This window comes from Hyla sarda, chromosome 3, assembly GCF_029499605.1.
Source record: "Hyla sarda isolate aHylSar1 chromosome 3, aHylSar1.hap1, whole genome shotgun sequence".
NCBI classification, from domain to species: Eukaryota; Metazoa; Chordata; class Amphibia; order Anura; family Hylidae; genus Hyla; species Hyla sarda.
In genome coordinates, this window is record NC_079191.1 from 232,952,956 (window position 1) to 232,976,746 (window position 23,791).

The 23,791-nt window shown below is 44.3% G+C and overlaps 1 protein-coding gene across 1 annotated transcript in view; it reads right to left on the minus strand.

Annotated features, from left to right (window-relative positions):
- Positions 1 to 1,231: 1,231 nt before the first annotated feature.
- Positions 1,232 to 23,791, minus strand: part of PREP (prolyl endopeptidase) — a 182,890-nt gene continuing 160,330 nt past the window's right edge. Inside the window, exons 13-15 of the mRNA XM_056566220.1 lie at positions 7,211 to 7,342; positions 5,025 to 5,181; positions 1,232 to 1,829 (exon numbers count right to left, since the gene is read on the minus strand). Coding sequence (XP_056422195.1) covers positions 1,535 to 1,829; positions 5,025 to 5,181; positions 7,211 to 7,342 — 584 coding nt within the window. The 3' untranslated portion in view covers positions 1,232 to 1,534. The remainder of the gene's footprint in view (positions 1,830 to 5,024; positions 5,182 to 7,210; positions 7,343 to 23,791) is intronic.

Genomic DNA, 23,791 nt, shown 5'->3' on the forward strand with positions numbered 1-23,791 from the left:
TAGCAAACCTCTTCTAAACTGGGCGGTTCCCGAGACATGTGTCATCAGAGAGCACTTAGACAGAAAAGAACAACCTTAACTTCAGAAGCTCATAAGTACTGAAAGGATTAAGATTTTTTAATAGAAGTAATTTACAAATCTGTTTAACTTTCTGGAGCCAGTTGATATATAAAAAAAGGTTTTTCCCTGGGTAACCCCTTTAATCTTCTAAAATGTTCCATCTCTTTAATTATCGAGGGGGGCGTATAATGCAAATTTATGATGTGTCTGACCTATTTTAACTCCCTTAATGTCTGGGTTTTTTGTGGACTGCGATAGCTAAATGTTCCATTGTGAGGATATATACCAAGGGTGATAGAGGGCACCCCTGTCTAGTGCCGTTTTTAACTTTGAATGCCCTTGATAGGGTACCATTGACTCTAACCCGTCCCGTAGGAGATGAATACAGGGCCATAACTTGGCTCACGAATGCCAGGCTCAACCCAATCTGTGATAGGGAAGCCTGCATTGCCAATGAACCCTATCGAAGACCTTCTCGGCATCTATGGCCATCAGACATGTTGGCAGCTATGCATTTTTCACATAGTCAATCAGGGAAATGGTGCGTAGTGTGTTATATCGGGCTTCCCTCCCTGGAATAAAGCCAGCTTTGTCACCATCGATCACTTCAGGTATAAATTTTAATATCGCAGTTAATGAGTGAAATCGGTCTATAGTTCCCACACTGGGTCTATAAATCGGTCTATAGTCTCCATGGATTAACAATTCTGGAATATTTTTTTTCTTATAACTCTACATTGTGCCATTGTCCTGTTATTTCTCCTAAATTATCCAAATAAAATGACAGCTAGGTATTTTTATACGCCTTGGCAAAAGAAGTGTGCCCATATACAGTTATCACTGATGGAACAGTGTCAGTGTATAGGGACACACCTAACTGTCTAGGGATAACAGAAGTTTGACTCAACATACAATTATGACAAAAGACACTACAGATGTTTTATGTTTAATACAAGTATTTATCATTACAGATATATCAGGAGAGCAGACAGACCTTCTTTACGGGCTTATATGGCCAGGGTCTTGTATTGTAGCTGAGCCCTACTGACTTTAAAACATCTGAGCTGCAATAACATATCAGTTCTGGCTTTTGGGGAAATGCTATAAAATGACTAGAAACATTGTAACATGAAGAAAAAAAAACCTGCAAGCATATAGATGAGAGGGAAGATAGAGCAGAAGCAAATATTTATTTGATATGTGCCATACACATTTACAACTTCTCAGATAAATGCTGCAGATAAAGAATGCTTTAAGTTATTACAAGGGCCATCATCACATAAAAAGATATACCTTTTATAATCTGATCCACAAAAGGCAATCTCAATTTCTTATTCAGTATAGCTCAAGTAACAGGGATACATGTAAAGTGATGAAATAGCAAATAAACCTCTGATTCTTACAAAGGAATACACCGACGTTTGTCATGTGACAGAAAAGCCCTTGTGTTAAAAATGAAATCATTCAGTTTTACTTATTCAACCCAGCTGAGATTTAGACATTGTGCAATGAAAGCATACATGTCAGAGACTTCCTCAATCACTTTTGCCGTTGGCTTTCCTGCCCCGTGGCCGGCTTTGGTATCCACATGGATGAGGAGAGGATTGGTTTGCTTTGCTCCCTGACCCACAATGTACTGCAGAGTAGCTATAAACTTTAGAGAATGTAAAGGAACAACTCTGTCATCATGGTCCGCCGTGAGCAGCAACATGGATGGATACTGCTTCCCATCTCCTTCAGGCACCTTAATATTATGGAGTGGTGAGTATCTGTAATGAGAGATCACAAATGATGAAAAATACACTACTTTATAAATGGCATTTTTTCTTGCTGTACCAGTTATGATTTAATATAGAAAAGTAATTTAATGTGTCTGCCATGTACTCGCACTTCTTATTTTATGTGCATAATACGGCTATCAGGGTATTTCTTAATAATACTTTTCTTCTGTGAAAAATAATTAAAATGACAAATGTGATGTTCATTGTTCCAAGAAGCATTTATATCATCCTGTCAGCAACAAGACTTAAATACTGTATTTATTGGCGTATAACACGCACTTTTAAAACTTAAACTTTAGGCAAAAAGCCTGCCTGCGCGTTATACGCCGATAAGTCTTCTGGTCACTGATTTAAAGTGGCCGCAGCAGCGTCTGCTTAAGTATTAACAGCAGGGCCGCGGCCACTTTAAATCAGTGACCAGCGGCGTCTCCTCCCCGCTCTGTCACTTGTTTTCTCCCGCACTATCCACAGGTACTGGTGGATAGTGCGGGAGATGCTGATTAAAATGAGCCCTACCTTGCCCGGATCTGCGCTACCTTTTAATCAGCATCTCCCACACAATCCACCAGTACCTGTGGATCATGCGGGAGACAAGTGAGTTTTACTTTTCATTCCCCCTCCCTCATCATTCCCCAGCTTTTTATAGTTTTGTTTGTTTTCCTTACCTGTCTGCGCTTTGGCAGGTCAGGTCAGGCGGCGGGTCTTGCGGGGTCAGTGAAGCAGATGAGTTACGTCCTCTGCCGGCTTCTCTGTGCGGCATCACTCACGTCACTTTTCATTTCCTGTAGTCGCCGCCGAAATGTGACATCCGTGATGCAGCACAGAGAAGCCGGGAGAGGACGTAACTCATCTGCTTTACTGACCCCGCAAGACAGCCGAAGCGCAGACAAGTAACGAAAGGGGGAAGAGTGGTCTTCAACCTGCAGACCTCCAGATGTTGCAAAACTACAATTCCCAGCATGCCCGGACAGCAGTTGGCTGTCCGGGCATGCTGGGAGTTGTAGTTTTGCAACATCTGGAGGTTCGCAGGTTGAAGACCACTGGATGCCATAGGAGGAACATGATGGGGGGGGGGATGATGAGACAGGGGGAAATGATGAGGGGGGGGATGAGACAGGGGGAAATGATGAGGGGGGGGAATGAGGTGGGAATGATGAGGGATATGATGAGACAGGGTGGGGGGATGATGAGGGGGGAATGATGGGGGGACATGATGAGACAGGGTGGGGGGATGATGAGACAGGGTGGGGTGGATGATGAGGGGGGAATGATGGGGGGGCAATGATGGGGGACATGATTAGACGGGGAAATGATGGTGGGGGGACGCACTAAATCCTTAATATCTATATGGCTAGTATTGGTCTATGACAGGGGGAAATTATGAGACATGGGGGGTGGCGATGAGAGGGGTAAATGTGGCACAGGGACTGATAAAAGGCAAGGAATGATGTGGCACTGGAGAGGACAGGACCAAACTGAGGTGCAGAAGAAAATTAAGTTGGGGGGATGATGTGGCATTTAGTCCAAGTCATTTATTTTACATTTTATTTTTTTTACTTAAATTTCCTTGTTAAAATGGGGGTGCGTGTTAAACGCCGATAAATACGGTAGATCTTTTTAATAACATTAGGAATAAAACAAAGTATTGATTTTTAACCATTTTTTGCCTTTTAATCTAACTATTTAATATGAAAAAGGTGTAATAAGGGTGGTCCTGCATGTCCAACAAAGCATTACTGCATATTCACATAATAAAATCAGAACAGATCCATAAAAAGTGGTCCTATAAACAAATTAACGTGTTTCAAACCTTAAAGCCCTCAGTCATAGTATTGCATCATAGGTAAACTAATAAATATTAAAAATCATGAAGGACCAACTGCAAAAAAGTATGTGTAAGTACAGTTAAAGGGGTACTCTGGATAGCAAATATTAATCATATTTTCTCCCTTCATGGTCATACCACCTGTATTGGAATATAAACTTATAACCTGCAGTGGGCCATTGGAATATGCTGTGACAGGCATGGAGTTTAGAAAAATCTGCTGTGTAATTCGTCTCCTCTCTCCCCTGCAAACAGACTGAGGTCATGTGACACACTGTCCTCACTTTCATCATCCTCATCTTACAAGCCACGCCTCTTTCTGATGTCATACAGGAAAGCCACACATGAGCTTGTCAAGCCACGCAACCTTCTGTCATGACAGCAAGCCACACCCTTTTTCTACAGTTCTTGGTAATGAGGACTGCTGGGAAATTTAGTTTATAGGTAGGGTCACACATAGTGTATATGCAGCACACTTCACACTGTACAGCAGGAAAGATGCTGTGTATTCTCCTATAAGCAGACACATCGGACTAACCGTCGCAGCCCTGTGTGTGCAGTGAGGTATGGGGGTGGGCCTGCACATCAGTCATGTTGACACAATGGGCCCACCTCCAAACCTTACTGCACACACAGGGGTAGCCATGTGTGTCTACTCATACGAGAATACACAGCATATTTCCTGCTGCGCAGTGGATTTTGCACGGTGTGAAATATGCTGCGTATACACTATGCGTGAATAACATGCCGACATGGGAATACTCCCTAAAAATAGCTATGAAATTTATATCATATAAGAGAAAATCCCACTACTAGGTGTCCCCATACCTACTAGGACACTAACCAGTCCTGCAGCAGCATCAGATTGTCCATGAATCATGGACAAGAAATTACTCATAGGCAAGGCTGCAGGGGCAGACACACCAATCTCCTCCCACCACCACAAGGGAGGGATATGCCCCCTTCCCCTGAAAGGGTTTCTAACACTGTGAGCTAATGAAAAGAGGTATTTTTATAATAAATATAGGTGATAAATACTTAAAAATTAGATGTACATGGTCAGGATTAGATACTGAGTAACATTTTTTATTTTTTTTGTGAGATATGACAGGTACTCTTTATGTCACCACTGATCATTTATGACGAGTAGTTAAGGGCTGGGGTACTCTCAAAATGTTTTAGTTGCCTTTCTTTCTGTTATGTTACAAATACATCATTACACTGTATGCAACACATCCCCCACAGCTTTTCATTCTGCATATGAAAGTTGTAAAATAACATTATGACTGAAAAAGATCTTACAATTTACTATTTGATACAAATATTATTAAATCTAAAATACAATGCCCGAGTCTTACTTGTATAGCCATTCAAAGTGTTCTTTATTGTCAGAGCATCCGTAGTCTGTTGTCCATGCATGACCAATAGTAAACTTGTGGAACTTCAACATGTCCATCACGCCAACTTGGGCAATGGCGCATCCAAACAGCTCTGGTCTCTGATTAGCACACGCAGCTATAAAATAATATCACACAATTTATGCACTCAGACACCTCATAAATCATGCATTGGTGAAAATTCTGAAGATCAGCACTTTCCATCAGATTATCCCTCATTATTTAATATATTTCATAACTTATCTGTACTATATCTTTCAAAGTCTTTTTCAGAAAATATATATTGGGATCATTTCTAACTAAACAAAGTGTAATTTGCAACTTTTGTCAACCTTAACTAGTACATATACAAAAAAAAAAAATCTAATAAAAAACATAACCAATTCAATAAATAAGGATTAAGCATAATGAAAAATCTGTACAATACAGTAATATGAAGGAGACAAGCACAGTAAGTAAAATTTAACACATAAAATTTTCTTTCAAAAAGTCCTTGCAGCTGTTTAGTTTTACAGCTAGTACTAATTAAAATAGTATTTCCAGGCATATCATGTGGAAAGATCCGACACATGTGGGTTCCATATTTGGGACTAGCATCAATATCAAAACCAGGGGTCCCTAGACTCCCATCCCAGCAGGCACCGTATCCAGGAGCAGAAAGAGTGATGAGGTGGCAGTGCCTGTGCACAGTTATCTTCATTCTGTATTATAGGAGGGTAGCCCAGTTCTCAACACGTGCTGATCTGAGAGAGTTCATGAATGGGTTGCACAGATTTATGGAATCCTATTCTAGACATAGGTGCAGGTTCTACATAACCTGTACCTATAAGACATTTTTACTATGGATACAACATAAATGTCTGAGATGTACAGTTTGAAAGGTTAGCTGGATAGTCCAGCGACACATTTTCTTTTATAATCTGGTCAGGCAGGTGGTAACTTAAAAATAAGTAAATAAATAACACTCTCTAACCTACAATGGAGCCCTACTGCGCCTCTGGGTTCCAGTACATGGTGTGACATGGTGGGACATCGATGTGGCTGCTGTTTAGATAAGCAGACATGTGACGTCACGTCATCATAACCGGAAATGCTGGACAGTGGGGAGCAAAGTACCGTTACACCGGAGGTGGCACTGAACCAAAGGAGGTAAGAATGTTTTTTGTTTTTTTTTACCTACCCCTCCCTTACCAGATTTTAAAAAGAAGTTTAATGTTGGACTACTCCTTTAACTGCCTTGGAATTAGAATACATCCTGCCATAAAAGGCCTTTTATGGCCAAAGATGTCAGTCAGGCATCCTGTCTAGAAGAGCCCACAATGGGGAGATTTATCGAAACCTGTCCAGAGAAAAAGTTGCTGAGTTGCCCATAGCAACCAATCAGATCGCTTCTTTCATTTTTGAAAAGGCCTCTGAAAAATAAAAGAAACAATCTGATTGGTTGCTATGGGCAACTTGGCCACTTTTTCTCTGGACAGGTTTTAATAAATCTCCCACAATGAGCTCAAAATGGCTGCTAGTGATGCAATTTTGGGCTTACTTTACATTTTGTGGACAGCATGGACTTTTATAGTAATAGTGTTTTTTATATTTTATTTCAAAGGAAAATGTGTTTGTATTTACAAGAAATACTTCCACTGATGCCAGGCCTTCCCTAGCAATAATGAGAAGAACCAAATATCAGCAGAGTTTATTTTAGTTTACAGATATGAAAATGCACATATCCAAGCCATATTTCACATAAAAGGAAAATGGCAATGCATACCCTTGAAGGTATATTACTGATAAAGGACAGAACAATGAAAAAGAAACCTTGAGGGAGCACAAGTATCCTTGAGCTTGTCTCCTAACAATAAAGATAGAAGAATCTGTGCAGTGAATGTCAAATCTGAAAATAGGTGTAGGTCAGCTGCTAAGATGGCAAGTAATTTTATCCTACAGAAAATATAGGCCTTTTCCCAATAGAATAAGCCCATTTCTAAGCACAAATTCTCTCTATCCTTATAAAAAGAATATATGTAATATAACACAAAATCAGTTACCTGACAAAAGTGGCCTGTAGTATGAGTGGAGCAAATAGTTTCTCATGTAGAGCAATGGCTTGTGATAACAGCACGGGCAAAAGGTAAGTACATACAAATACATACCAACTAAAAGGCCACCATTTGATCCTCCATTGATAGTGATTTTCTCAGAAGACGAATACCCTTTCTTTACTAGATATTCCGCTGCACTCTGGAAGTCATCAAAACAGTTCTGCTTCTTACCCAAGATCCCAGCTTTAGGAGCAGAAAAGACCATAAGAAAAGCATCACTTTTATATTTATATAACTCACAATGTCACAAAAGGTATTTAATCTATAAAGATCAGGAGTGGACAATGTTCTGTAGATTTTAGAAGACAAATCAATCTAGGAGTCAATTTAAAATTCTATTAACCAGGAAATGATTGATAATCCATACACATCACTGTTTCTCTGATGCTCCAGAAAACACATGTAAAATATAACTGATCACAAATCAGCACGCCGCATGAGCAATCAGAAAACAGTAGTGAAATGAAGGAAAATATGCATGAATAATTCTTTATTACATCACCTGAGTGGAGACTGGGAGATGTGAGATCCTGTTACAAGTCATTGGAAAATAATAAAAAAATACATCTATCTTAACAATGATTTTGTATCAGAAAATGTACTGAAAAAAGAAACAATAGCGGAGAAGCCCTTACTTTAAAACCACGGTTTTATTAAAGAAGTACTCCGGTGGAAAACTTTTTTTTTCTTTTTTTATCAACTGGTGCCAGAAAGTTAAACAGATTTGTAAATTACTTCTATAAAAATATCTTAATCCTTCCAGTACTTATTAGCTGCTGAATTTGACTAAGTTTTCGATCGCCGGGGGTCCGAGGGTTGGAGCCTCCCTCGATCTCCTGTATGGTGCCCTTGTGCTGTAGCACAGGAGTGTGTCCCGACCCCGACCCAAAGCGGAGGCTAGTGCGGGTGCACTAGAGGGCTCAGAAGGGAAGGAGCGACATTGGGCTTTTTGAGAGAGAATTTTGCTGAAATGGTTTTTGGGGGCATGTCGCATTTAGGAAGCCCCCATGGTGCCAGAACAGAAAAAAAAAAACACATTGCATACTATTTTGGAAACTACACCCCTCAAAGAATTTAATAAGGGGTGCAGTGAGCATTTACACCCCACTGGCATTTGACAGATCTTTGGAACAGTGGGCTGTGCAAATTAAAAATTATATTTTTCATTTTTACGGACAACTGTCCACAAAATCTGTCAGACACCTGTGGGGTGTAAATGCTCACTGTACCCCTTGTTACATTCCGTGAGGGGTGTCGTTTCCAAAATTGGGTCACATGTGGAGGGGGTACACTTTTCTGGCACCATGGGGGCTTTGTAAACACACATAGCCTTCAATTCCAGCCTAATTCTCTCTCAAAAAGTCCAATGGCGGCCCTTCTCTTCTGAGCATTGTAGTTTGCCCGCAGAGCACTTAACATCCACATATGGGGTATTTATATACTCAGAAGAAATGGGGTTACACATTTTGGGGGGCTTTTTTCCTATTACCCCTTGTGAAAATGAAAAATTTGGGGTAACACCAGCATTTCAGGGAAAACATTTTTTTTTTGAATTTTCATGTCCAACTTTAACGAAAGACCTGTGGGTTGTTAAGGCTTACTATACCCCTTGTTACATTCCGTGAGGAGTGTAGTTTCCAAAATGGGGTCACATTGGGTGTTTTTTTTTTTGCGTTCATGTCAGAACCGCTGTAACGATCATCCACCCTTGTGCAAATCACCAATTTAGGCCTCAAATGTACATGGCGCTCTCTCACTCCTGAGCCATTGTCAGGATCCGGGTACTGTGAGGATACTGGTAGTGGATCCTCTGTGTCAGTGGGGTGATGACGTGGGCCGTACCAGGGGAACGGAGTCTAAGGGGTTACTGGTATTCACCAGAGCCCGCCGCAAAGCGGGATGGACTTGCTGCGGCAGGTAACCCCCAGGTCGTTCCACCCGATAGCGACTCAACCCCGACTGACGGCTGAGATAGGCGCGGTACAAGGGATTAGACAAGAGCAAGGTCGGACGTAGCAGAAGGTCAGGGCAGGCAGCAAGGATCGTAGTCCGGGGCAACGGCAGGAGGTCTGGAACACTTGCTTGGGACATACAAGGAACGCTTTCACTGGCACAATGGCAACAAGATCCGGCAATACAGGGAAGGGGAAGTGAGGTAATATAGACCAAGGCACAGGTGAAGTTACTAATTTGGGCCAGGCGCCAATCAGCACTGGCCCTTTAAATCGCAGAGAGCCGGCACGCGCGCGCCCTAGGGAGCGCGGCCGCGCGCGCCCTAGGGAGCGCAGCCACACGCGCCTGGACTGGACAAACGGGGAACAGGACGGGTAAGCTGGCTGGGATGCGAACCACGAGCGGGCGCGTCCCGCATCGCAGGTCGCATCCCCGCCAGAGACACTAGCGCAGCGCTCCCGGTCAGCGGGTCTGACCAGGGCGCTGCGAGCAGGTAAACACTGCAAGCGCTCCGGGGAGGAGCAGGGACCCGGAACGCTTGGCATAACAGTACCCCCCCCTTGGGTCTCCCCCTCTTTTTGGACCCCGAGAACTTGTGAATGAGGTCTTTGTCGAGGATGTTATCCTCGGGTTCCCACGACCTCTCCTCAGGACCGCAATTCTCGTAATCTACGAGAATTATTTTTTTACCTCTGACCGTCTTAGACGCAAGAATTTCTTTAACAGAGAAGACATCGGAGGAGCCGGAGACAGGAGCTGGAGTGACAACCTTGGGAGAGAAGCGGTTAAGGACAAGCGGTTTAAGGAGAGAAACATGAAAAGCGTTAGGAATACGGAGAGAAGGGGGAAGAAGGAGTTTGTAGGAGACAGGATTGATTTGGCACTTGATTTTAAAGGGTCCAAGATAACGTGGTCCCAGTTTATAACTGGGGACACGGAAGCGGATATACTTGGCGGAGAGCCACACTTTGTCTCCAGGAGCAAAGACAGGAGGAGTTCTTCTCTTTTTGTCGGCATGCTTCTTCATCCTGGATGAGGCCAGTAGAAGGGATTTTTGAGTTTCCTTCCAGATGGTGGAGAAGTCCAGGGTAACTTCATCAACAGCAGGCAAACCAGAAGAAGTGGGAGTGGGGGGCAGAGGGCGACGGCCGTACACCACAAAGAACGGGGATTTGGCGGAGGATTCAGAGTCCTTGAAATTGTACGAGAATTCAGCCCAGGGTAGAAGGTCGGCCCAATCGTCCTGGCGGGAGGAAACAAAATGTCGCAAATAGTCACCAAGGATCTGATTAACTCTCTCTACTTGCCCATTGGATTGGGGATGATAGGAGGACGAGAAATTTAATTTGATTTTTAGTTGATTAGAGAGAGCTCTCCAAAATTTCAATACAAATTGGACGCCTCTATCCGAGACGATATGCGTGGGAAGCCCGTGAAGGCAAAAAATTTGCACAAAAAATTGCTTCTCCAACTGTGGCGCTGAAGGAAGGCCTGGAAGTGGAATAAAATGTGCCATCTTGGAGAAATGATCAACGACCACCCAGATGACTGTGTTGCCATGGGATAAAGGCAGGACCGTAATAAAATCCATGGCAATCTGAGACCATGGTAGCTCAGGAACAGGCAAAGGATGAAGGAGGCCGGCAGGCTTCTGGCGAGGAATCTTGTCCCGGGCACAAACTGTACAGGCCCGAACGAAATCAGCGACATCTGCCTCCAGGGTAGGCCACCAATATAAACGAGAGATAAGTTGGATGGACTTCTCGACGCCAGCATGGCCAGCGAGGTGCGAGGAGTGTCCCCACCTGAAGATCTTGAGGCGCTGGCGTGGAGGGACAAAAGTCTTTCCAGGAGGTGTTTGTCGATAGAAGCTGGAGCAGAGGAGATCAGACACTCAGGAGGAACAATGTGTAGCAGGGGGGCTTCCGATTCGGAAGCATCAGAAGAACGAGAAAGGACGTCAGCCCTGATGTTTTTGTCAGCAGGGCGAAAATGAATCTCGAAGTTAAAACGGGCAAAAAACAACGACCACCTAGCCTGGCATGGGTTCAGCCGTTGAGCAGACTGGAGATACGAGAGATTCTTGTGATCCGTGTAGATGACAATCGGGTATTTGGAACCCTCCAACAGGTGCCTCCATTCTTCGAGAGCTAGTTTAATGGCCAGAAGTTCACGATCACCAATGGAGTAAAAAATTTTTCCGCCGGAGAGAAGGTTTTAGAAAAGAAACCACAAGTAATGTTATGTCCAGTAGAGTTTTTTTTGTAGGAGTACAGCGCCGGCTCCAACCGAGGAGGCGTCCACCTCCAGCAAGAAGGGTTTTGATGGATCAGGTCTGGAGAGTACGGGAGCAGAAGCAAAGGCAGTTTTGAGATGATTGAATGCCACATGCGCTTGGGGAGGCCAGGACTTAGGGTTGGCATTCTTCTTGGTTAGGGCCACAATAGGAGCCACAATGGTGGAAAAATGAGGAATAAACAGTCGGTAGTAATTGGCAAACCCCAAGAAGCGTTGGATAGCTCGGAGTCCAGAGGGGCGTGGCCAATCTAAAACGGCTGACAGTTTGTCTGGGTCCATTTGAAGTCCCTGGCCAGAGACTAGATAACCTAAAAAGGGAAGAGATTGGCATTCAAAGAGACATTTCTCCATCTTGGCATATAATTGATTGTCACGGAGTCTCTGGAGCACTAGGCGGACATGGCGGCGGTGTTCTTCGAGGCTAGAAGAAAAAATCTAAATGTCGTCCAGGTAAACCACAACCCAGGTATATAACAAATCCCGAAATATTTCATTCACGAAGTCCTGGAAGACAGTGGGGGCGTTGCAGAGCCCAAAGGGCATAACCAGATATTCAAAATGTCTGTCTCTGGTATTAAATGCAGTCTTCCACTCATCCCCTTTCCTGATGCGGATGAGATTATATGCACCTCTTAAGTCCAATTTGGTGAATATGTTAGCGCCACGTAGGCGGTCAGAGTTCAGAGATAAGAGGCAGGGGATAGCGTTTTTTTATAGTGATCTTATTTAGACCGCAGTAATCGATGCACGGCCGTAAGGAACCGTCTTTTTTGGAGACAAAGAAGAACCCCGCTCCGGCAGGGGATGAAGACTTGTGGATGAATCCCCTCTTTAAATTTTCTTGGATGTAGTCCGACATGGCTTGAGTCTCAGGAGCAGACAGAGGATAGATCCTGCCCCGGGGTGGAGTAGTACCAGGAAGGAGATCAATAGGGCAGTTATAAGGCCTGTGAGGAGGCAAAGTCTCTGCTTGTTTTTTGCAAAAAACATCGGCATAGTCCTGATAGGCCTTGGGGAGACCTGGTATAGGAGGAGCCACAGGGGTTTGACTGACAGGGCCGTGAGCAGACGTGAGGCATTTTTTGTGGCAAGAAGAACCCCAGCTTTTGATCTCCCTGGTGGTCCAGTCAAGGGTAGGAGAATGGCGTTGGAGCCAAGGCAAGCCGAGGAGAATTTCAGAAGTGCAGTTAGAGAGGACCAGAAATTAAATTTTTTCGGGATGTGGTTCAATGCACATTATCAGGGGTTCTGTGCGGTAACGCACAGTACAGTCCAACTTTTCTCCATTAACTGAAGCGATATAGAGAGGTCTGGCGAGACTGGTCACTGGGATGTTGAGCCTGTTAACGAAAGAGGCCAAAATAAAATTTCCTGCAGATCCTGAATCCAAGAAGGCCACAGCTGAGAAGGAGGAGTTAGCAGAAGAAGAAATGCGAAAAGGCACAGTAAGACGTGGAGAAGCAGAGTTCACACCTAGAGCTGTCTCACCTTTGTGCGGAATCGGAGTGCGTCTTTCCTGACGTGGAGGACGGATAGGACAATCCTTCAGGAAGTGTTCGGTACTGGCACAGTACAGGCATAGGTTCTCATTGCGGCGTGTCCTCTCTTGTAGGGTCAGGCGAGGCCGGTCTACTTGCATAGCCTCCACGGCAGAAGGCACAGGAACATATTGCAGTGGACCTGAGAAGAGAGGAGCCGGGGAGAGAAATCGCCTGGTGTGAACACAGTCCATATCCTGACGGAGCTCCTGGCGTCTTTCGGAAAAACGCATGTCAATGCGGGTGGCCAAATGGATAAGTTCATGCAGGTTGGCAGGAATTTCTCGTGCGGCCAGCACATCCTTGATGTTACTGGATAGGCCTTTTTTGAAGGTCGCGCAGAGGGCCTCATTGTTCCAAGATAATTCAGAGACGAGGGTATGAAATTGGATGGCGTATTCGCCCACAAAAGAATTTCCTTGGACAAGGTTCAGCAAGGCAGTTTCGGCAGAAGAGGCTCGGGCTGGTTCCTCGAAGACACTACGAACCTCAGCGAAGAAGGACTGAACAGTGGCAGTGACAGAATCATTGCAGTCCCAGAGCGGTGTGGCCCATGACAAGGCCTTCCCAGACAGGAGACTAACCACGAAAGCCACCTTTGACCGTTCAGTGAGAAATTGGTCCGACATCATCTCCAAATGCAGGGAACATTGCGAGAGAAAACCACGGCAGAGTAGAGTCCCCATCAAATTTGTCCGGCAGGGACAAGCGGAGGCTGGAAGCGGCCACTCGCTGCGGAGGAAGTGCAGGAGCTGGCGGAGGAGATGGTTGCTGTAGCTGTGGTAAAAGCTGTTGCAGCATAACAGTCAGTTGAGACAGCTGATGACCTTGTTGCGCTATCTGTTGCGACTGCTGGGCGACCTCCGTGGTAAGGTCAGCGACAACTGGCAGCGGGACCTCAGTGGGATCCATGGCCGAATCTACTGTCAGGATCCGGGTACTGTGAGGATACTGGTGGTGGATCCTCTGTGTCAGTGGGGTGATGACGTGGGCCGTACCAGGGGAACGGAGTCTAAGGGGTTACTGGTACCAGAGCCCGCCGCAAAGCGGGATGGACTTGCTGCGGCAGGTAACCCCCAGGTCGTTCCACCCGATAGCGACTCAACCCCGACTGACGGCTGAGATAGGCGCGGTACAAGGGATTAGACAAGAGCAAGGTCGGACGTAGCAGAAGGTCAGGGCAGGCAGCAAGGATCGTAGTCAGGGGCGACGGCAGGAGGTCTGGAACACTGGCTTGGGACATACAAGGAACGCTTTCACTGGCACAATGGCAACAAGATCCGGCAATACAGGGAAGGGGAAGTGAGGTAATATAGACCAAGGCACAGGTGAAGTTACTAATTTGGGCCAGGCGCCAATTAGCGGCGCACTGGCCATTTAAATCGCAGAGAGCCGGCACGCGCGCGCCGGGACTGGAAAAACGGGGAACAGGACGGGTAAGCTGGCTGGGATGCGAACCACAAGCGGGCGCGTCCCGCATCGTGGGTCGCATCCCCGCCAGAGACACTAGCGCAGCGCTCCCGGTCAGCGGGTCTGACCGGGGCGCTGCGAGCAGGTAAACGCTGCGAGTGCTCCGGGGGGGAGCAGGGAACCCGGAGCGCTCTCGGCGTAACAGCCATGTTGTGCGCCCGCAGAGCATTTTACGTACACATATGGGGTATTTCTGTACTCAGAAGAAATTGCATTCGAAATTTTGCGGGTCTTTTTCTCCTTTTACCTCTTGTGAAAATGAAAAGTATGGGGCAACACCAGCATGTTAGTGTAAACATTTTTATTTTTTTTACACTAACATGCTGGTGTAGCCCCCAACTTTACCTTTTCATAAGGGGTAAAAGGAGAAAAATTCCCCCAAAATTTGTAACGCAATTTCTCATGAGTACAGAAATACCCCATATGTGGCCCTAAACTGTTGCCTTGAAATACAACAGGGCTCTGAAGTGAGAGAGCGCCATGCGCATTTGAGGCCTAAATAAGGAGTTTGCAATAGGGGTGGACCAGGTTACAAGGATGGGGCTTGTCTCCACCAAAATCCTACAGCAGTGTTTCCCAAATAGGGTGCCTCCAGCTGTTGCAAGACTCCCAGCCTGCCAGGACAGTCTATGGCTGTCCGGCAATACTGGGAGTTGTGGTTTTGCAACAGCTGGAGGCTTCATTTAGGAAACACTGCCGTATGAGACTTTTTCATTTTTATTTGGGGGGGGGGGGGGGGGGGGGGGGGGGTTGTATATGTAGTGTTTTACATTTTATTATTTGTTGGTGTAGTGTAGTGTTTTTAGGGTACATTCATACAGGCGGGGTTCACAGAAAGTTTTCCGCTGGGAGTTTGAGCTGCGGCGGAAAATTTGCTGCAGCTCAAACTTGTAGAAGGAAACCCACTGTAAACCCGCCCGTGTGAATGTACCATGTACATTCACATGGGAGGGGGGCACCCCAAACCTTCAGCTGTTGCAAAACTACAACTCCCAGAATGCACTGACAGACTGTACATGCTGGGAGTTGTAGTTTTACAACAGCTATAGGCACACTGGTGGGGAACCACTGAGTTAGAAAACAGACTCTAGCTCAGTGATTCCAACACTTGTGCCCCCAGCTGTTGCAAAACTACAACTCCCAGCATGCACGGTTTGTCAGTGCATTCTGGGAGTTGTAGTTTTGCAACAGCTTGAGGCACACGGGTTGGAATCACTGAGTTAGGTAACAGAATCTAGTTTAGTGTTTCCCAACCAGTGTGCCCACAGCTGTTGCAAAACTACAATTCCCAGCATGGCCAGACAATCAGGGATGCAGGGCGCGTGATTCTGCAATATCTGGCCCTTCAGATGTTGCAGAGCTACAACTCCCAGCATTCCCAGACTGTCCAGGCATGCTGGGAGTTGTAGTTCTGCAACATCTGAAGGGCCAGATATTGCAGAACTACATGCCCAGCATCCCTGACTGTCTGGGCATGCTGGGAATTGTAGTTTTGCAACATCTGGAGAGCTACAGTTTGGAGACCACCGTATAGTGGTCTCCAAAGTGTGCCACTTCAGATGTTGCAAAACTACAACTCCCAGCATGCCCAGACAGTCAGTGCATGCTGAAAGTTGTAGTTTTGCAACATCTGGAGGACCATAGTTTAGATACCGCTACACAGTGGTCTCCAAACTGTGACCCTCCAGATGTTGCAAAACTACAACTTCCAGCATGCCCAGACAGCCTTTGGATGTGAGGGCATGCTGGGAGATGTAGTTTTGCAGCTTTTAGAAGGCCACAGAGAAGATCACTTACCGTGATCTTCACTGCAGCCTTCTCCACGGCGCAGTTTCCGGCCGCACTCCTCCTGCGTCGATGCTGCCTCCGCCGGTCTGGGTAAGCCGGCCATGCTCCCCCCTCGCCGCTTGTGTTCTCCCCGCTCTGCCCACCGATTGAAGTCGGAAATGAACTTTAACCCCCCCGCCCCCAACTGCCATTGGTCGTCAGCCAGATCGACCAATGGCAGGGGATAGGAGGGGGTGGCAACACTGCCACCTGGCTCCTATCCTTTAGGATGGTCGGAGCTGTCTCTGACAGCTCCGATCATTCTTATTATCCGGGCGATTGGGTCACCAGTGACCCGATTGGCCCGGATCGTGGCAAATCCCTAGTCTGAATTGACCGGCGATTTGCTGCGATCGCCAACATGGGGAGGGGGTTTGGGGTTCTCAGGACACCCCTAGGCATTGCCACGGGATGACTGCTGATAGATATCAGCAGTCACTCCGTCCGATCAACGCCCAGCGAGTGGCGGTGATCAGAAATGCGGAGGGCGTACAGGGACGCATCCTTAAGTACCGCCCTCCGTCCCCAACAGGTTAAATCAACTGGTGCAAGAAAGTTAAACAGATTTGTAAATTACTTCTATTTAAAAATTTCAATCCTTCCAGTACTTATCAGATGCTGTATAATGCAGAGAAAGTTCTTTTATTTTTGAATTTCTTTTATGTCTGTCCACAGTGCTCTCTGCTGACACCTCTGTCTATGTCAGGAACAGTCCAGAGAAGTATAGGTTTGCTATGACGAATTGTTCCTGCCCTGGACAGTTCCTGACATGAACAGAGGTGTCAGCAGAGAGTACTGTAGACAGACAAGAAATTGCAAATAACAAGAAAGAGAAAAACGGAGTCACTTATAAAACATATATCATTTTATTAATTCCGTAGAATGTAAGTACATAAAAATTGTATATATATCAGTTAAAAATATTATTTTTCAAGGAGGAATAAGGCTAAAAGGTGGTGTCACCAGCTCTGCAATGAAGGCTGGGTTTAGTGTATATATTACTGGATCCACCACAATGAGATAGAAAAGATACAATAATCTTGCACACAAATTTGCAAAAACAGGATGTTTAGCAGCATGTAGAAAACATGTATATAAATCTCACAGTGAGAGCAAAAAATATATATGGCATGCAAAATAAAGTGCAGTGTGCATGTAAACAAACATAACATTGCAGGGATACAAAACAGTATGGCGATATACCAGAGTACAACAGCAATCAGCAGAGACCGGGTCAGCACCACTCCAACGTACGTTTCGGTACGCAACCTTCGTCTGGGAGTGGCTCTATCCCAGTCCGACTGTCTATTTATATCCAAGAACACCAATCAGATTGTATTAGAAGATTAATAGTATAATCCTCACCTGTGGCTGTTACAATGCACGCGAACGCCGGCCCCGTCGCCGCCCGGAAACCAGAAGGAGCCGCGTCACATGACACGGCACTGCGAAGAATCACATGACCGTGCCATGACGTAGACGCGACTCACCCGGAACCCCGGCAGCGCAGAGACGGCGCACGCGCACCAGCGACAGGAGCAGTGTCTGTGATCAGCAGAACACTGAGAGATTAAACATATCCATACATGTGTACAATAACATAACATAATATGAAATACGGGATTGCAATGAATGATTAAGAGTATACTAGATGCCATATAATAAGTTTAGATTTGAATAAAGATAAAAAATGAATATATAAATGGTATGTGGTTCAGTGTGTGTGTGTAAAGAGAAGTGGATGTTAGTGACCTATATGTAGGGAGTATATATATAATTTAATTTAATTTATAAAGGGCAATAGAGGAGATCTCCTAGGGTCAAGTGGGATTCTATATGAAATGAGGATATCTGAGTGTAATAAATTATGTGCAAACCAGGGAAGAGTGAAATGTAAGTAAAGTGGCAGTAAAAATGTGATAGAAAGGGAATAATATAAAAATGTAAAATGCTGTGGAAGGAAGATAATAAGTGAAGTGAAGTAATGAGATATATAAGAAAATATTGGAAGTAAAAAAACATAAAAATATTAATTATTAAAAATTGTAATATAATGTAAATAGCATAATAATATTTACTGAAAAAGGGGGGAGGAGTGTGAAGTGTAAAAAAATCCTCAAATAAAATACAAACGTTAAAAAAAGTGAAAAAGGGAGGGGGAAGAAGAGGCGGTGAGAAAAACTAATAAGTGCTGGTGAGGTAAAGAGTGTACATAGTGCACATAATCCCCATATAGCTCACCTAACTACAGTATATAAAATCATATATTGTACCCAGCCCATACATTCTAGAAATATAAACTAATAAAAGAACCAAAATATTTTTTCAAAATTTATAAAACACCGACCCATATCCAAAAGTACGAAAAAAAGGGAAATTAACATGGTGAAATGGCATCTATGAGTCCCAAGTCCAAAGTTTTGAGTATGTAGACATCAATATAGAGAGCAATCTCCTATTTGCATTCGTGTCCTGGAAAAAAAACAAAAATAAAAGAATAACTGTTAAAAGTAGGTAAGAAAATTAATTAAAAGGGGGATTAAAAACAGACAGAACAGCCGAGGAATACATAAATGGCTTCAATGGTCAAAAAATATATGTCTATATGTTGTAACTATAAAAATGGTCCAAATGGCAACAGTTCATTTAAACCGTGGGGTTGCACCGTATCCAAGCGCCAAATCCAATAGCTCTGACGTTGGGCCAATCGTTTCCCCAAGTCACCCCCACGCATCCCAGGATACAATCTGTCAATACCACTGAATTGGAGGAGCCTATCATCACAATCATGGAACAACTTAAAGTGTTTGGGTATTGTCTTCAAATCCTCAATACTTCCTATTGTCTGCGCCAATCGGATATCTCTCATATGTTCACGAATGCGAATTTTGAGGGGGCGTGTGGTAAGGCCCACATAAATTTTTGGGCAGGGACACACTGCGTAGTAGACTACATAGCGTGTGGTGCATGTAATCTGATGTTTAATCCTGTATGTAATTGTAGTCTGGGAGTTCGTGAAAGTAGTAGACCGCTTCATGTTAGGGCAGGCAACGCACTGTCCACAAGCTGATGATCCCCATCTGGGCCCTCTTGAGCCAAAAATATTTTTAGGTGGTTCAGGTAGGTATTCGCTCTTAACTAGGAGATCTAAGTTTTTCGCCCGTCGAGCTGTGATTTGGGGTTTAGATGGAATGTACTGTCTCAGGACCAGGTCCGTGGTCAGAATCGACCAATATTTAGTCATGCAGGATTTCATGTTGTCCCAGTGTGAGTGGTAGTTCGTAATGAACCGTACTGTATCATCACCATGATTTTTAGGTTTTGGACATAATAGTTGGACACGAGATTGTTGTTTTGCCCTGTTATAGGCTTTTTTCAGCGATCTGTGACTGTAACCCCTTTGTAGAAACCTACCTCTTAAATCGTCGGCTTGTCTCTTGAAGGCTTGTTCCGAGGAGCAAATACGTCGAGCACGTAGGTACTGGCCATATGGTATAGCTCTCACAGTATGTGTCGGATGAGATGATGTGGCGTGTAAATAAGAATTGACTGAGGTCCTTTTGCGAAATACATCCGAGTGCAAATATCCCATTGGGTCACGCTGTAGAAGAACATCAAGAAACTCCACTTGATTAGCATCGCATGAATAGGTAAGTTTGATATTATAACTGTTGTTATTCAAACAGGAAATAAACTGTGAAAGTTGTGTGGAGTCTCCCTGCCAGATCATGAGGATGTCGTCGATGTACCGCGCCCAAAAGAGGATGCGACCAATCGCGACATCCCCATGATCTGACAGGAACAGGTCCCTCTCCCAGAGACCCAGGAAAAGACAGGCATACGAGGGCGCGCAAGCCGCCCCCATAGCCGTCCCCCGGGTCTGCAGGTAGAGGGACCCGTTGAACGTGAAAAAGTTGTGAACCAGAGTAAATTCCAATAACTGCAAAATAAATGATGACATTTCAGGAGAGTAGTTACTCGTACCTAAAAAGAATCTTGATGCTGACAATCCGTCCGTATGGTTGATGCTAGTATACAGCGATTCCACATCACATGTAACAAGAAGAGTGTCTGGTTCCAATTGAATGCCATCAATCCTACGTAAAAGATCAGTGGTATCACGTATAAAAGAAGGTAGGTTTTCAACCAGGGGGTTCAGTTTGCTGTCCACAAATCTGGCAATATTTTCAGTAAGGTTACCTGTGCCCGAAATGATCGGCCTTCCTGGTGGTCTAGAAGCGTGCTTGTGAACCTTTGGCAATAAATAGAGAGTCGATATTGTCGGATGTGGTATCTGGAGTGCATCTGCCAGTTTCCTTGATATCACTGATGATTTGTTAAACTGGTTGGCCAGGAGTTTGAGCGGTTACCTGATACTATTCATAAAGATAATCTTTCACATGATGAACAACAATGTCTCCACAGATTACAAAGGATACCAGATGTTATCTATAAGCCCGCAGATAAGGGGGGCAACATTGTGGTCTGGCCTCGTAAATTATACGAGGCTGAGGCATATAGGCAACTCCGTGATCCTCTTTGTTATAAAAAACTAACCTTCAACCCCCTATCTCAATTTCAGGCTAATCTGAAGTCACTGCTGGATACAGCGGTTGAATCATCAGTGATATCAAGGAAACTGGCAGATGCACTCCAGATACCACATCCGACAATATCGACTCTCTATTTATTGCCAAAGGTTCACAAGCACGCTTCTAGACCACCAGGAAGGCCGATCATTTCGGGCACAGGTAACCTTACTGAAAATATTGCCAGATTTGTGGACAGCAAACTGAACCCCCTGGTTGAAAACCTACCTTCTTTTATACGTGATACCACTGATCTTTTACGTAGGATTGATGGCATTCAATTGGAACCAGACACTCTTCTTGTTACATGTGATGTGGAATCGCTGTATACTAGCATCAACCATACGGACGGATTGTCAGCATCAAGATTCTTTTTAGGTACGAGTAACTACTCTCCTGAAATGTCATCATTTATTTTGCAGTTATTGGAATTTACTCTGGTTCACAACTTTTTCACGTTCAACGGGTCCCTCTACCTGCAGACCCGGGGGACAGCTATGGGGGCGGCTTGCGCGCCCTCGTATGCCTGTCTTTTCCTGGGTCTCTGGGAGAGGGACCTGTTCCTGTCAGATCATGGGGATGTCGCGATTGGTCGCATCCTCTTTTGGGCGCGGTACATCGACTACATCCTCATGATCTGGCAGGGAGACTCCACACAACTTTCACAGTTTATTTCCTGTTTGAATAACAACAGTTATAATATCAAACTTACCTATTCATGCGATGCTAATCAAGTGGAGTTTCTTGATGTTCTTCTACAGCGTGACCCAATGGGATATTTGCACTCGGATGTATTTCGCAAAAGGACCTCAGTCAATTCTTATTTACACGCCACATCATCTCATCCGACACATACTGTGAGAGCTATACCATATGGCCAGTACCTACGTGCTCGACGTATTTGCTCCTCGGAACAAGGATTCAAGAGACAAGCCGACGATTTAAGAGGTAGGTTTCTACAAAGGGGGTACAGTCACAGATCGCTGAAAAAAGCCTATAACAGGGCAAAACAACAATCTCGTGTCCAACTATTATGTCCAAAACCTAAAAATCATGGTGATGATACAGTACGGTTCATTACGAACTACCACTCACACTGGGACAACATGAAATCCTGCATGACTAAATATTGGTCGATTCTGACCACGGACCCGGTCCTGAGACAGTACATTCCATCTAAACCCCAAATCACAGCTCGACGGGCGAAAAACTTAAGAGATCTCCTAGTTAAGAGCGAATACCTACCTGAACCACCTAAAAATATTTTTGGCTCAAGAGGGCCCAGATGGGGATCATCAGCTTGTGGACAGTGCGTTGCCTGCCCTAACATGAAGCGGTCTACTACTTTCACGAACTCCCAGACTACAATTACATACAGGATTAAACATCAGATTACATGCACCACACGCTATGTAGTCTACTACGCAGTGTGTCCCTGCCCAAAAATTTATGTGGGCCTTACCACACGCCCCCTCAAAATTCGCATTCGTGAACATATGAGATATCCGATTGGCGCAGACAATAGGAAGTATTGAGGATTTGAAGACAATACCCAAACACTTTAAGTTGTTCCATGATTGTGATGATAGGCTCCTCCAATTCTGTGGTATTGACAGATTGTATCCTGGGATGCGTGGGGGTGACTTGGGGAAACGATTGGCCCAACGTGAGAGCTTTTGGATTTGGCGCTTGGATACGGTGCAACCCCACGGTTTAAATGAACTGTTGCCATTTGGACCATTTTTATAGTTACAACATATAGACATATATTTTTTGACCATTGAAGCCATTTATGTATTCCTCGTCTGTTCTGTCTGTTTTTAATCCCCCTTTTAATTAATTTTCTTACCTACTTTTAACAGTTATTCTTTTATTTTTGTTTTTTTTCCAGGACACGAAGGCAAATAGGAGATTGCTCTCTATATTGATGTCTACATACTCAAAACTTTGGACTTGGGACTCATAGATGCCATTTCACCATGTTAATTTCCCTTTTTTTCGTACTTTTGGATATGGGTCGGTGTTTTATAAATTTTGAAAAAATATTTTGGTTCTTTTATTAGTTTATATTTCTAGAATGTATGGGCTGGGTACAATATATGATTTTATATACTGTAGTTAGGTGAGCTATATGGGGATTATGTGCACTATGTACACTCTTTACCTCACCAGCACTTATTAGTTTTTCTCACCGCCTCTTCTTCCCCCTCCCTTTTTCACTTTTTTCACGTTTGTATTTTATTTGAGGATTTTTTTACACTTCACACTCCTCCCCCCTTTTTCAGTAAATATTATTATGCTATTTACATTATATTACAATTTTTAATAATTAATATTTTTATGTTTTTTTACTTCCAATATTTTCTTATATATCTCATCACTTCACTTCACTTATCTTCCTTCCACAGCATTTTACATTTTTATATTATTCCCTTTCTATCACATTTTTACTGCCACTTTACTTACATTTCACTCTTCCCTGGTTTGCACATAATTTATTACACTCAGATATCCTCATTTCATATAGAATCCCACTTGACCCTAGGAGATCTCCTCTATTGCCCTTTATAAATTAAATTAAATTATATATACTCCCTACATATAGGTCACTAACATCCACTTCTCTTTACACACACACTGAACCACATACCATTTATATATTCATTTTTTTTTATCTTTATTCAAATCTAAACTTATTATATGGCATCTAGTATACTCTTAATCATTCATTGCAATCCCGTATTTCATATTATGTTATGTTATTGTACACCTGTATGGATATGTTTAATCTCTCAGTGTTCTGCTGATCACAGACACTGCTCCTGTCGCTGGTGCGCCGTATCTGCGCTGCCGGGGTTCCGGGTGAGTCGCGTCTACGTCATGGCACGGTCATGTGATTCTTCGCAGTGCCGTGTCATGTGACGCGGCTCCTTCCGGTTTCCGGGCGGCGACGGGGC